Source organism: Eubalaena glacialis, chromosome 15 (genome assembly GCF_028564815.1).
Source record: "Eubalaena glacialis isolate mEubGla1 chromosome 15, mEubGla1.1.hap2.+ XY, whole genome shotgun sequence".
NCBI classification, from domain to species: Eukaryota; Metazoa; Chordata; class Mammalia; order Artiodactyla; family Balaenidae; genus Eubalaena; species Eubalaena glacialis.
Window position 1 is genome coordinate 28794424 of NC_083730.1, and position 14924 is coordinate 28809347.

The 14924-nt window shown below is 41.2% G+C and overlaps 1 protein-coding gene across 5 annotated transcripts in view; it reads left to right on the top strand.

Moving 5' to 3' along the window:
- Positions 1–14924, top strand: part of EPG5 (ectopic P-granules 5 autophagy tethering factor) — a 131822-nt gene that overhangs the window by 16459 nt on the left and 100439 nt on the right. For all 5 annotated transcript variants that reach the window (XM_061168863.1, XM_061168864.1, XM_061168867.1 and 2 more), the window contains exons 4-10: positions 316–452; positions 1345–1452; positions 2321–2394; positions 4296–4401; positions 6846–6960; positions 7378–7528; positions 10000–10155. In XM_061168863.1, the coding sequence (XP_061024846.1) occupies positions 316–452; positions 1345–1452; positions 2321–2394; positions 4296–4401; positions 6846–6960; positions 7378–7528; positions 10000–10155 (847 nt within the window). The remainder of the gene's footprint in view (positions 1–315; positions 453–1344; positions 1453–2320; positions 2395–4295; positions 4402–6845; positions 6961–7377; positions 7529–9999; positions 10156–14924) is intronic.

The window sequence follows — 14924 nt, forward strand, 5'->3', positions numbered from 1 at the left end:
TCCTTCCCCCTTATCATTTTCATAACTAATCAGAGAGCTGGGGCTAGGCCAGAGATTTGCTGATTTTTAAATAAAAAATTTTGATGAAGTTAATTTTTTCTTGCTTTGAAATACTTCACGAAGTTAAATACTTTTTTCGGTTTACATATTTAGTAGAAACTCAGATATTTTGATGTAACTTTTCTCCTTGGATTTTCATCTGAATTAAATATTTTAAATAGTTTACTTATTTATTTATTTTAAGTAGAGACACTAAAAATTCTCCCACAAATACCATTTATATGGGACTCATTTAATCCTCTTTTTAATTTATAGCTTCTAAACAGGTAGAAAGCATTCCCTCTGATCTGTGTCAGCTAAAGGAGTGCATTAGTGTCTTATTCATGTTCACCAGGAGAGGTAATGAAGATACTCAGTTCCATGACGATATTCTTCTCTGGCTGCAGAAATTGGTAAGGAAATAGACATAGTATACTGTCCTTTATTTCCCTGATAATTTAAGAATTATCTCCTGTTTCCTTATAGGTTTTTCTTTAATACCTTCTTCAGCTAATTTGTTTAATATGTTAGTGACGTTTTCTTTGCTCATGACATGTGGAAATAAGTTATTCTTATCTAGTGCATTATTAAGCACACAGTGCTTTTCTGTCTGATAAAGTTTATGTTAAATGATCTTTGGCCTTCGACTTAGGAGGAAATGGAAATGTGGGAAGCATGCTAAATTTAAGACGAGATGTATATTCAGAATATAGGTATGTGAGCTAAAAGTTGTTCATATCACTTTTTTATCATCTTATGTTTAATGCTGTACTTAGTTATACTTTAAAAAAATTTTTTTAAGGGAAATAAAAGGAATCAGGATTTGGGAACTTTAGGAAAGATATCAGGTGTGTTACAGGGGGAGAGGTTGTTTACTGGTTATGTTTCTCAATGGAGCTGCCTTGGGTGCTTTTTTTAGGTTCATGCTAGCATTCTTAGATATGGGCTGAGGTTCTAAGCATACTTACTTGGATTTGAGAAACTATTACAAACTGGGACTAGATTAAACTACTTGACTTATATCTATTCACGTGTGGCCAGGAACATTAGTGATTTGTAATTTGCCAGATAATAAAAATTGGGTTTGCAGAGAAACTACTTACGATATTTTTATCAGAGTGCTCATAGGTTCGTAGGCCTCTGTGTACCTCTGTGGTAGAAACTCAACCAGTCAGTGGTATATCTTATGTCTGGTTACTCTTTTGAAAGATCACATGTATTTAAATATCGGATAAGTGATTTCATTAGACCCTTAAAAACATTCGTCTTTGTAAATAGTAAAACTATACATCCTTTATTGTTCAGGTATCAGTGTTACAAAGAGTTGGCTGTCCTGGAGATCACCTCTTCCTTCTAAACCATATTCTTCGATGCCCGGCTGGTGTTAGTAAATGGGCTGTTCCTTTCATCCAGGTATGATGAATGGCCTTCTAATGTTGAAGAGAATGGGAGGCGATTTTGTTAAACATTTTTCCTGAAGAAGTTGCTTTAAAAAATAAGCCTACTTTAAAAATATTGATATTTAAAATAAAATTATTGGGATATATCCAGTCTGTATTCGTAGGAGTTATTATGCTGCAACTTCTTGGACCACCCAAAATTGATGAAATTAAGATGGAATTGCAAAAGTTCAGTTGTAGTCTGGCTTGGTAGGTTTAGTAGTATTTAATTCTGTAAAATTTCTGTGCAGTAAGGCTTGCTAGGACTTTTTTCTGTAATATTTAACACAACGTCCTAAATTAATCCATCTCACACTACAGTTGGTACAGATAAAAAAGAAGCCACAAGCATCTCAAAGTTCTTTAATATTAGCAGAGATCTCAGGTCTGTGCGATCAATTTAGGCGTCTCTGCTGCTTGCCTTTGGGTTGTGTTGTTACTCATAGCAACCCCTCAGATAGGTGGGTATGAGCCAGATGTATGCCAGGTCATTCTCCATGTTACCTTTTCTTTAGTATTTCTGGTGGCAAGAAATTTGAACCTATTTAGGTAGAAGGAAGATTTTTTGTTTTTATTTATCTTTGGATTAAGATAGCAGTATACTCCTCCCGCCCATATTGTTTCAGGTAATTAATGTAAATGGCTCAGCTACCTCTGTTCTCTGAGTACAGCCCAGTCAGTACTGCCAGGTAACCCACAGGTGTTCTCACTCTTGTGGATGAGGTGCCAGTTCCATCTTTGTTTCCTTAACAGCTCCCTTTGTCAAAATTCTGGTGAACTAAGGTTATGGATACTTGGGTTGTTGGTTTTCTACAGTATGCCTTTTCCTTTTCTGATTTCAGATCAAAGTGTTGAATAACCCATCAGGAGTCTTTCATTTTATGCAGTCCCTTGCCTTGCTAATGTCTCCTGTCAAGTAAGTGTGGAAGAGCTTCGTGAAGTAGAAATGAAAATGTTCTATCAAACAATTGGCTTCCTAAACTGCCCAGATCGAAACAATTGCTAAGGGAAGAGTCAGCATTCCAAAATTTAACATTGCAGGTTTTCTTTGGGTTTAATACCCTTTGTCCCAAAGTGACCCTTTTAACTGCTTTTTTTTTTTAACTGATTAACTTTATTGGGTCCTCCTTTTTAGTGGATTTGCCACTCCTGTCATATATGTCATTGTGGTGCTGTGGGGAGAAAAAAAGGATGATCTCTTCCTTAGAAGGAGAGATTTAGTGGCAGAGGAAAAAAAAGCACAGTCAAAGAGATTCAAGTGCTAAATTGTGTGAAGCTATGATTGATGCAGTAGAAATGAAGAGAGTAAAGAGAGTAGAGTGGAGTAGTCAGAGGGTTCCAGGTGGATGAGCTGGGTTTGAAGAATGGAACTGATTTCAGCAGGAGAGGAGTAGGGAGGGCACTGTAGGTGGGAGAACAGTGAGCAGTGGCCCACAGTACAGGGAAGGATAGCTGTGCAGGGAGCAGTTCGGAGAGCAGCTTGGCTGGAGTGAGGGGTGTGGGGGGGGTGATAATAAAGATGAACAACTAGGGTGAGTCTGATTATAGAAGACCTTGAAATTAAGACAGATACTTGAGATGGTCTGGCCTTTGTAGCAATTGAGGGTTTTTGAAAAAGGGTAAAAGTTGTATTTAAGGAAGATTAGGATGGACTGGAGGCAGAAGAAGATGCGCTTTTGCTTCATTTCTTGTATTGAATTGTCTACGGTTGCAGACATCTGGCTCTCCTGGCTCTGGAACCGAATCCAGCATCAAGAGGGCACATCCTTAAGTGGGGGGAGAAGGCAGAGGTGTGTACAGGTGACCTTGAACTGTGTTACTACTACTGGCTCTTGATCCAGGGAAGCCTATCTGCCCCCAGCCTCAATTGGTGCTGGTAGTGGGAAGGAGAAAGTGGGGAATGGGGAGGTCATCTTACCAGGAAAGGATTAAGTAGCTGATTAAATAAGAAAATGTGGGCAAGGGTGGCTCAGACCTAACTCTGTAGACTCTGAGTCTGAGTGACTGAGAGGGTGTTGGTAGCCCCAACAGACCGAAAAGACAGAAAGGAGAGCTGTTGGGTAAGGAGGAAAATTTGAGGTCATTGGGGTTTGCAAGTGGACACGTACGAGTGACAACTATCAGTGGACATGTGGAGCTGCAGCACTGGAGCCCCTCAGGTTGGAAACTGGAAGTCTTGGAGGAGAGCTCCTGGTGAAAGGAGGGGATGGATGAATTTTCAGGGTTAGCCAGAGAGGAAGGAGCAGAGAGCTGAGAACTGGGTGGTGGTCTCAGAGAAGAAACTTCTCTGGTTACACTGACTCGTCAGGTCCAGCCAGCACCTTGTGAAAGCCTGGCTGGCAGGAATTCCCCCAGATTCCTCCCTCTCACCACCTGGATATAGGGGCTGCTCCTACCTGTGGTGTTTAGGTGTACTTTTCCCCCTAAACCAGCTTCTCCATTACCTGCAGATTATCCTTTTTTATTCAGTAAAGCATGTTTCCTGAACACTCTGTGAGCCGGTTAGAGTTCAGGTACTGTGTGGTCCTGGGTGTACTGAGGCCCCGCTGTGGGCGGGCACTGTGCTGGCATAACTGCTTCTCTGCGGTTCCTCATCATTATTGACCCAGAATGGCTGTGGTCTCTACACCACGATTAGCGAAGCTTTGGTCTCCTTGAGTTTTAGCCAGTTATTATTTCTTATTTACTAATTCAAACCATTTGAAGATTGGGTTGATGTCTGACTCTTCTTCAGGGCGAGTAGATGATCCAGAATGCACGCAGTGGGCTTTCTGTGTTTATGTTTAGGTGATTGGAGTGATTTCCCTTGTCCTTTAGAAATCGAGCCGAGTTCCTGTGCCACATGAAGCCCAGTGAGCGGAATCCATCCTCCTCGGGGCCTGCATCCGGGACGTGGACACTAGTAGATGAGGGAGGAGAAGAGGTAACTCGTCATGTCGACAGCATTTTGATTAATCATTTCTGAGCTCTTCTTTTTACGTGCCAAGTATCGTTCTAAGCACTTCTCACGTATTAGCCCATTTAATTCTCCCAACAGCCCCACGAGGCAAGTACTGTTTTCATCCCCCTTTTAGAGATGAGGAAACAGGTGCGGGTGGGGTTGAGGGAATTTGTCCCAAATCACATGTCATTAAATGCAGAGCCTGTGCTCTGAGTCAGTGTCTCTGCTGCCACCCTTCTATAGACCGTCTCCCTGTGCAGCTGGGAGAGTCTGGAACCTGGAAGTGTTTACATATTATGTACACTTTATATTAGGATTTTATTTTATGCAGCAACAATTTTCTGGGCCTGAGGTCTCACCTACAGTTACTCTGAGTCTGTATAACAAAGAGCTGTATCTTACCAAGGTTCTGCTTTAACGCTTACAAACTTCTTATCTAGATCTTCTCATTTGAAAGATGGAAGATAATTTTCTGTTTTTGGTGAGAGTTTAATGATCAAAACCCAGTTTCTTGGGAATTCCCTGGCGGTTCAGTGGTTGGGACTCTGCGTTTCCACTGCAGGGGGCCGGAGTTCGATCTCTGGTCAGGGAGCTAAGATCCCACATGCTGCACAACATTGGCCAAAACAAACAAACAAACAAAAAAACCCCACAAAACAAACGAAAAAACCCCCAGTTTCTCAAGATAACACTGATTGACTTTTCTTTCTACTATATACGTGGTTAGTGTATTGCTAAGGCATTTTTTTTTTTCCAGCTAGGTATTGGCCCTATCTAGTGTGTTTTTATGGTCCAAATCCTGATTTGATGTGTTTGTCCAAGGTTGGCCAGGGACTAAATTTACTGAAACCCCTTCTCTTCAAAAGGAGTTGAAAGTTTGCAGTGGACACTCCTTAGAATGACAGCGTGGCAGCTGTGGGATCATGTCTGTGTATTTACCCGGGTGTTCATTCAGAAGCAGGAGCCCCTTCACACTCATTGTGCTCGTCCTGGGACTTGTAGGAGGTGGTGATATGATGGTAAATGATGTGGCCATGCAGACTTCTTTGCTAGAGATTGAACAGTCATCTGGAGACAGCTTCTCAGGAGCTGGTGCAAATTGGTATTTTTTTTTTTTTTTTTTGGCCTCGCCACACAGCATGTGGGATCTTAGTTCCCCGACCAAAGATTGAACCTGTGTCCTCTGCATCACTGCGTTGGAAGTGCCGAGTCTTAACCCCTGGGCTGCCAGGGAAGTCCCAAATGGGTCTTTTAAAGATTGTGATGGAGCAGGTTTTTTTTCTCTTCCAAGACTGGTTTCTCCTAAGAGAGAAGTCTTTTTTTCTGGTAGGTTTCCTTCGTTTAATCCTAAAGACAGGTAATCGTTAAGGACTCTGGAATTGTGCCTGGCTCCTGGTTAGCACTCACTGGATGTTGAGTGGATTCAAGAGCCTGGGGAGGGAATGCTGTGAGTGCTGTTGACTCAGAAAAGGCCATGGGCGGAAGGCACTGTGAATCGTCCATGTCAGTGATTTCTTGATACCGGCTGTATCACCTGGGCAACTTAAAAACCTTGACCTGGCCCACACCCAGACATCCAAATGTTTAAAAGCCTCCATGGTTGATTCTGATGTACAGCTGGAGCTGAGGACTGCTCTAGGTAGAACTTCTGAGGCTCTTGTTTGCTAGCCATTTAGGACATGTAAGAGGGTAAAAATGAGTGGCTTCAGGAAATTATGAATGAATTGCATTAGTCCCTTGTTGAAACTGAGGTGATAATTCTTCAGAATCTCTGCGTCTTTTTACAGTATTCCCTTTTGAATGTAGCGTGTCTTAGGACACAAATCAATTTGGTTTCTAAGGAGACTTTAGTGCTCTGTATCCAACAAAAACTCCAGCTATTTCCCCTACGTGATCCCTGTGTATGACCACTGTTATTTTTATCCTGTTTTCAGCAACACTAATTGACAACAGAACTTTGGTTATCCATAGCAAATGCTAATTGCTTCTTGGTAAGTCAGTTAAGTACGGCAGTAGACCTTAATTTTGGGTCAAGAAGAGGCTTGTAGATAAAATAACTTGGACTCTTAGTGAATGGTTCTTTAATTGATGTTGTCAAATCACTGAGATTTATAGTAAGATCCCTATTCTAGAGGAATTATTTTTCATCTTCTTTGGGATGGAAATTTAATTGAGAGCGGTTTCAGCCACTGAAGAATGGATATGACTCAGATACACATAAAATTGTGCTTGCAATTTTAAGGGATTTACAGGTCATCTAATAGAACTGACAGTATAAATCTCTGTCCTGGAGGAGAAGTCCACGAGGACTCATGAGAATACCACACGTGTACCACTGAGACCTGTGGTAATTCAGCTCCTGTAACTCTAGACCATGGTGTCATCTGGTCAAATCAGCTGATATGATTCTGCATCTTTTCCCTTAGGATGAAGACCCTGAGACTAGTTGGATTCTCCTTAATGAAGATGACTTGGTTATTCTTCTATCACAGTTCCCATTTCATGAACTCTTTCAACATCTTCTTGGTTTTAAAGCAAAAGGTAGACTAATTCCTTTTGTCATATGTAAAATGTGGTAGGGGCAAGCTCAAACACAGGAACTTAGCATCAAGTCTTGTCTCGTGTGGGCTCTTGATTCGGGTTCCCTGTGCCTGACTGTACTATACAGAGATGATTACGTCACTGTGGCGAGGCTTCCTTCCTTTCTCTTGTGATTGTAGTTTCCTCCCTGGTGCTTACATGCATAAGGTTGACCAGCTTGCACATAGCCCAGCTTTAATAAATGGTTTTAATTTTGCACTTTGTCTTAAGTTTCCCATTTTATATTGACATAGGAGCCAGAGCAATGGGGATTCTCTATCTTGGCTTTCTTTCCTCATTAATATACTGACATCCATATCTTTCAGTGTTTTTCCATAGTAATTATAATTTTTTTCCTTTTCTTTGATTAACTTCTAGGTGATTATTTACCTGAAACAACAATACCTCAAGAGATGATGAAAATTTTTGCCTTTGCTAACTCCTTAGTGGAACTTCTGGCTGTGGGGTTAGAAACCTTCAATAGAGCACGCTATAGGCAGTTTGTCAAGCGAATTGGTTATATGATCAGGTAATACTGCTCTTGGTTTGTCTGTTTCTGTTAACTTTCACCCTGGTCAGTCACAGACACTGTATAATTGGGATGATGGGCATTGTAGTGGTATAGTTCAGGTCTTATTTCTCATAAAAGTAAGAATTTTTTTTCTTCACCATCTACCTCTTGGGAATTTTAAATAAATACTTCCAGTCAGAATATTTGGTTAATTATCTCAAATATCAAACTGGTTTGCTAGACAGTTGTTCTTGGAGTCAAGATCCTCAGAGCAGCTGCTGGGTTGAACTTGGCCGGAGAGAAGGGGTCAAAGAAAATACAGGGTCTTTCCCCTTCCTTTACTCTCTTCTACCGCCTAGCTTTTGCCTGGGAATTGTGTAGCTGTGGAAAATTGGCAGTAGCTCTTTTGCATTATTATTTCTCTGTTTTCTGTCTTATTTACTGTAATTGTAATTTCTATAAAATACCATTTAAAGAAAATTGCAAAGATTTCATCAGTGGCCACTGTATTTGGATTGGGAAAGCATTATCATTTATTTGCGTGAAAGGTAGGTTTATGTTTTTACTATCAGATATGAGTAAATTCTGAGAAATGCACTGCTTTTCATTGAATTAATTTTGTATCCTCTTTTCTGTATCATCAATTTTTCTGTCTTTACAGTGTATATAAATACACTGCTATTTCTTCCAACTTCCCTTACCTTGAAAGAAAACTTCCAAAAAACTGTAAAACTTCTCCCACTCCCATACTTTTGTTTCCAAAACATAATCGACTTTAATTATTTTAGATACGTATCCTTCAGCTTCATAAAGCCAGGTAAATGATATAGGATGCCCTGAAATTCTTGAACTCTCCACAGTCAGGCTTTCGCCCCCAACACTACCCAAATAGCTCTGAAGAATGAAGGTTGCTAATGAACTTTGTGCTACTAACTAATCCAATGGCCACCTCGCAGTCTTCATCTTGCTTTACCTCTCACACAGTTCACACGGCAGCCTTTGTCATGGTTGGTCACTTTTCCTTAAAGCATTTTCTTTGCTTGACTTCCAGGATACTATGTTCTCCTGGTTTCTCCTCGGTTTCACTGGCTGTTCATTTTCTGCCTCCTTGGTTGTTTCATTCTCACCCCCCAGACTTCTTAATGTTGGAATGCCTCAGGGCTTCATCCCTGGACCTCTTTATCCAAACTTGCTTCTTGGGATTCCATCTATTCTAATGTCTTTAAATATCATCTAAATACAGTTAAAATTCCGAGATCTATTTCCAGCCTCTACCTTTCTTGTAAGCTTGTATATCCAGCTGCCCACTCAGCATCTCCACTTGGCTGACTCATGATCATTATAGTTTAATAATCCCCAAATGGGCCCTCTTTCCCCACCTCTCAAACTGCTCCTCTCACAGTCTTCTCAGTCTCAGTAAGTGGCAACTTTATTCTTCCAGTTGCTCAGGCCAGAGCACTGGCATCATCCCTGGCTTTTCTTTTTTACACCCCACACCCAATCTGATGGTCAGTTCTGTCATCTCTACCTTCAAAACACCATCTTTCATCAAACCTAAGGTATATTTTGTGCACCACTAAGAAAGAAAAAATGCTGCCAAATGACGGCATGTCATCAATTTTAATGACATTCCAGTTGTAGAGATTAAAGCGTGAAAGGTGTGCATCCTTTGAATCAATGAAACATGCTATTTCTAGAATCCAGCCTCTTCTGACCATGTTCACTGCTACCACCATAGTTCATCTTTAGCTATTTCTCACCGATTATCACAACAGCCACCTGACTTGTTTTCCTGATTTTGCCCTTGCTCCCTTGCGTGCCCCACCCCCAGCTTATTCTCAGAACAGCCACCAGTGTTTCTTGTAAATCACGACTCAGCTCATATCACTCCTCTGCTCAGACCCTGCTGCTCCCAGTCTCATTCCGAGTAAAAGCCAGAGTGTTCACAGTGGCCTACAGGACCCTTCATGGTCTGGTTTCCTGTCACTTTTTCGATTTCCTCTCCAGCCATTCTCTCCCTCACTTACTTTGCCTTAGCACGTTGGCTGCCTTGCTGTTCCTCCAACATACCGACCACCCCTCGGAGCCTTCGCACTGGTTGCTTCTTCTACCTGGATGCCCTTCCCTTAGGTAGTCCTGAGACTGCGTCCAGTCTTTACTCACGTGTCCCTCTTCAGTGAGGCCCCTCCTCCGCCACACTCCAGGGAAACTTCATTTCCCTCTCCTACTGATTTTTCTCAGTGTCATTTATAACCATGTGACAGACTGCATATTGTACTTTATTTGGTTTATTGTCTGTTTGCCCTCCATTAAATGTAAGCTCCATGAGGGTAGGGTTTTTTCCCTCCATTGCGTCCCCTTTAGAGCCTAGAAGATAGTGAGTGCTCAATAAATACGTGTTGAATAAAGTAATGCTGCAAATGTAATGTAAAGATGCTGGTGTTGAGTGCCTTCATGCAAAGTGCTGCATTGTCTTTCCTCACTCTCAGGATGATCCTTGGTTATGTGAGTGACCACTGGGCCCAGTATGTGAGCCACAACCAAGGCTCGGGATTGGCCCTGCAGCCCTACTCTGTGGAGAAACTACAGGTTGAGTTTGATGAGCTCTTTTTGAGAGCTGTACTACATGTGCTGAAAGCCAAAAGGTAAGAAGTATGATGATAATTGTTGAGAAATAGCTCCCTGGCTAGTAAGAAAGATTGGAGTGAAAGTCATTGACTGAAATAGAACTCTTAAATAGTGTCAATGTATTTCATCTGTTTCTTATCTTGGCTTAATTCTTGGGCTTTAGTTTCCTTTTGTGTAGTATTGCCTGAAATGATCTCTCTTTCAGGTTTCTTTCAGTTTCTCCTGAACTTTTGAGGTAACTTTGACCAGGGGATGAATTGTATTTCACGCCCAACTCTAGTGCCCCCAGTGAGGCAGAGTAGGCACTCAGTACATTGTGCAAGTTGTCTCACTTTGTGGGTTTCAAGGTCTAGGACTATCTTGGGTCCGGGTCCCCTGTCTTGGCTGTGTTCTGATCATGCCGTCTTTGCTGCTGCTTACAGCCTAGGATTCATTTGAAGCAGAGGTGGGGGCATGGCAGCTCACCCTGCACTATCTTCCCTGAGCTCCTGGCCAAGTGTGGGAGCAGGTTCTGCTGCAGCACTGTGCCCTCCGAGAGGAGATGAGTGGCCTCCCGCCCCACCTGGCTCCACTCATGAACTGCTGCCCACCCCCCAACCCCCACTTCTGCTGCCTTCTGAGCTGTTGACACTCTTGCCATGGGCCTCATAGTCTCAGCCCCTTATTTTTATTTATCTTTTTTGCATCTTTAATAAATCTTTATTGGAGTATGATTGCTTCACAGTACTGTGTTAGTTTCTGTTGTACACCAGAGTGAATCAGCCATATGCATACACATGTCCCCATATCCCCTCCCTCTTGAGCCTCCCTCCCATCCTCCCTATCCCACCCCTCTAGGTCATCGCAAAGCATGGAGCCGATCTCCCTGTGCTATGCGGCTGCTTCCCACCAGCCAACTGTTTTACATTCGGTAGTGTATATATGTCGATGCTACTCTCACTTTGCCCCAGCTTCGCCCTCCCACCCCATGTCCTCAAGTCCATTCTCTATGTCCACCTCTTTATTCCTGCCCTGCAACTAGGTTCATCAGTACCATTTTTTTTTTTTTGATTCTATATATATGCGTTAGCATACGGTATTTGTTTTTCTCTTTCTGACTTACTGCATTCTGTATGACAGACTCTAGGTCCACCTACCTCACTACAAATAACTCATTTTCATTTCTTTTTATGGCTGAGTAATATTCCATTGTATATATGTGCCACATCTTCTTTATCCATTCATCTGTCGATGGACACTTAGGTTGATTCCATGTCCTGGCTATTGTAAATAGAACTGCAGTGAACATTGTGGTACATGTCTCTTTTTGAATTATGGTTTTCTCAGGGTATATGCCCAGTAGTGGGATTGCTGGGTCATATGGTAGTTCTATTTTTAGTTTTTTAAGGAACCTCCATACTGTTCTCCATAGTGGCTGTATCAATTTACATTCCCACCCACAGTGCAGGAGGGTTCCCTTTTCACCACACCCTTTCCAGCATTTATTGTTTCTAGATTTTTTGATACTGGCCATTTTGACTGGCGTGAGGTAGTAGTTTTTCATTGTAGTTTTGATTTGCATTTCTCTAATAATTAGTGATGTTGAGCATGTTTTCATGTGCCTCTTGGCCATCTGTATGTCTTCCTTGGTGAAATGTCTATTTAGGTCTTCCGCCCATTTTTTAACTGGATTGTTTGTTTTTTGATATTGAGCTCCATGAGCTGTTGGTATATTTTGGAGATTAACCCTTTGTTGTTTCATTTGCAGATATTTTCTCCCATTCTGAGGGTTGTCTTTTCCTCTTGTTTATGGTTTCCTTTGCTGTGCAAAAGCTTTTAAGTTTCATTAAGTCCCATTTGTTTATTTTTGTTTTTATTTCCGTTACTCTAGGAGGTGGGTCAAAAAGGATGTTGCTGTGGTTTATGTCAAAGAGTGTTTTTCCTATGTTTTCCTCTAAGAGTTTTATAGTGTCTGGTCTTACATTTAGGTCTTTCGTCCATTTGGAGTTTATTTTTGTGTATGGTGTTAGGTAGTATTCTAGTTTCATTCTTTTACATGTAGCTGTCCAGTTTTCCCAGCACCACTTATTGAAGAGGCTGTCTTTTCTCCATTGTATGTTCTTGCCTCCTTTGTCGTAAATTAGGTGACCATATGTGCGTGGGTTTATCTCTGGGCTTTCTATCCTGTACCATTGATCTATATTTCTGTTTTTGTGCCAGTACCATATTGTCTTGATTACGGTAGCTTTGTGGTATAGTTTGAAGTCCTCCAGCTCTGTTTTTCTTTCTCAAGATTGCTTTGGCTATTTGGGGTCTTTTGTGTTTCCATACAAATTGTAAAATTTTTAGTTTTAATCCTGTGAAGAATGCCATTGGTAGTTTGATAGAGATTGCATTGAATCTGTAGATTGCTTTGCGTAGTATAGTCATTTTCACATGAAAGACTTGTACTCAGAAAACTATAAAACACTGATGAAAGAAATCAAAGATGACCTAAACAGATGGAAAAATATACCATGTTCTTGGATTGGAAGAATCAGCCCCTTATTTATGTGTGTTGTGTAGTGGGTTCGAGTACTGGTCTGCCAAGACTGTTACTTTGGGCAAGTCACTTAATATTTGTGGTCTCACTTTGTTCATCTATAAATTGGAGATGATGATGGCGATCCTACCCATCGACCTCATGGGTATAAGGATGAAATGCAATCATATGTGGAAAGACTTTTTAAACCATAAAGGATTTCTCAAATGTAGGTGGTGGTTGTTTTTGTGTAGTTTCTGATGAGGAACAGAAAAACTGCTGATTTAGAGAAAGGTCAGGACTCTAAGTCTTAAAACTACTCTTAGGCACTCAGAAGGTGTGGGTCTAAGATAAAGAGAACTTGGGCTTAGAAATTTATCTTTAGATTATTCTTGTCCATAATTTGGTGGTCTCATAAGGTGTACCAAATCCTGTGCAGAACTCTGCCAGGGGTTCAACGCAGTAGCACCTGCTCACTGAAGCTGGCCTGGTGCTCGGGAAGTCTTCCATCTCTGATCTCCTGTCACCCGATCTTGTGTTTGTTTAGCTGAGAGGCAAAGCTTTTCTAGAGGAAATTCTCTGGTTCCTTACTAGGTCCTATACGCTGAGTTGTGAGCCCCTCCTGTAATATTATATATGTAATTCACACAGATAATTGTTTTAAATTTGAAAATGCTGAGAGCTATTGTTCTTGAGTATAGTTTATTTTAGAAATACATCATATGAGAACCAGGTATTTAAAGCCATGAAATTTAAATTTATTTGGCACTCCAGTGGAAATTTCTGACAGTAGCTATTCCCCCAACCTAAAACAAAACAAACCCAAACCAAAAGATAGACAACAAAGACCTAAGCCAGACTTACTTCATGTCTGCCATATAGGAAGTTTTGTAGCTGGAAATATTTACTGTCTTATGACATTACTTTTAAGGCCTCATTATTTTGGGATCCTTTATACAAGAACATCAAGTCCCATGTGAGGCGTTGGGATAATTATTTAATAAGAGAGAAGCCTGACCCACTTGAACTTAGAAAAGTTTCTTTAACTCTGGCTCGGTTATCTAGCTGTTGCTTTTCAGAGTCGAGGTCAGTGGTGGTTCGGACCACTAGTGGCCTGGTGGGCCGCAGACATGGGTTAAGCATGCACTATTTAATTTCTTTTTTTCCTAATAAATATTATTTATAATTGGTTAAATTATAGTTTTGCCCAAAATACAGCAACAGTTTTGAGTACCTCCCTGGTTTTCTTTTTTATATTTTTTTATTGAGATAAAATTCATATAACAAAATATTATTAAGCATTTATTGAATATTGATTGTTTTTGAGATACTGGTTTAGGTACTGGATAATGAAAAAAAAAGATTCAGGGTTACACACTGGTTTATGCAAAGACTTGGTTTCTGCTCTCAAATTGCTGTACACTAGTATGTGTACATAAATTACACATTTATGTTTCTCACTGTGCGGTTTAAGGACCACTTGAGTCTGAGTCATCTGGGGTGACTGTAGAAAAGTGCAGATTCTTGGGCCCCAGCTGTGACCTGCAAACTCAGAATCTCTTAGGTGGGCCTTAGGATTCTGCATTTTCCACAAAGTCTCAGGGGATTTTTCTGCCCACTATGGTGTGAGAAACACTGATAAAAGGGTAATGCCATAGTCAAGTATGGTTAGAATTTCATAATAGTGCTGAGGAGGACATCACGGGAGGGCTTCACAAATGGAGGGATGGCAGCTTGGAGTTGGGGAGTTCTCTCCAGGCTTGTCCAGGAGTGGTCTATATGAATGCAGAGAGGGCTGTGGTTGGGAATATGGGTCTGAGCTATTTTGTGGAAGCCTTTGAACTTGGAGCTTGAAGGAGTTTGAACTTCATTTGGTGAAGAGTGAGGAGTCATGGAGGGCTTTTGATTCCCCTTCTCCCCCCAGCCCCCAACCGCACGTGTCTCTGTGTGTACACATGTACCTGTGCGCATGCTCAGGCACATACGTACATCCAGTCTAAGCAGCCTCTCTGTTGCCTGGATCTTAAAAGGATCTTTGGTTCAACACCCAATTCTGCCTCTTATTACCCTCTGTGTGTTCTAGTAGCCTCATGTGTAAATTGGGGATAATGTCAATAATAGTGCTTGCCTTGGTTATAGTGAGGATGGAATGAGCTGATAAATAGATGATGTGGTGATAGAACAGTGCCTGGCACAGACTAAGTGCTTTATGTGTATTTGCTGTTATTGTTATCCATTCTCTAGGTGTTTATGACTGAAGCATGGTAGAAAAATTGCTGTAGTGTG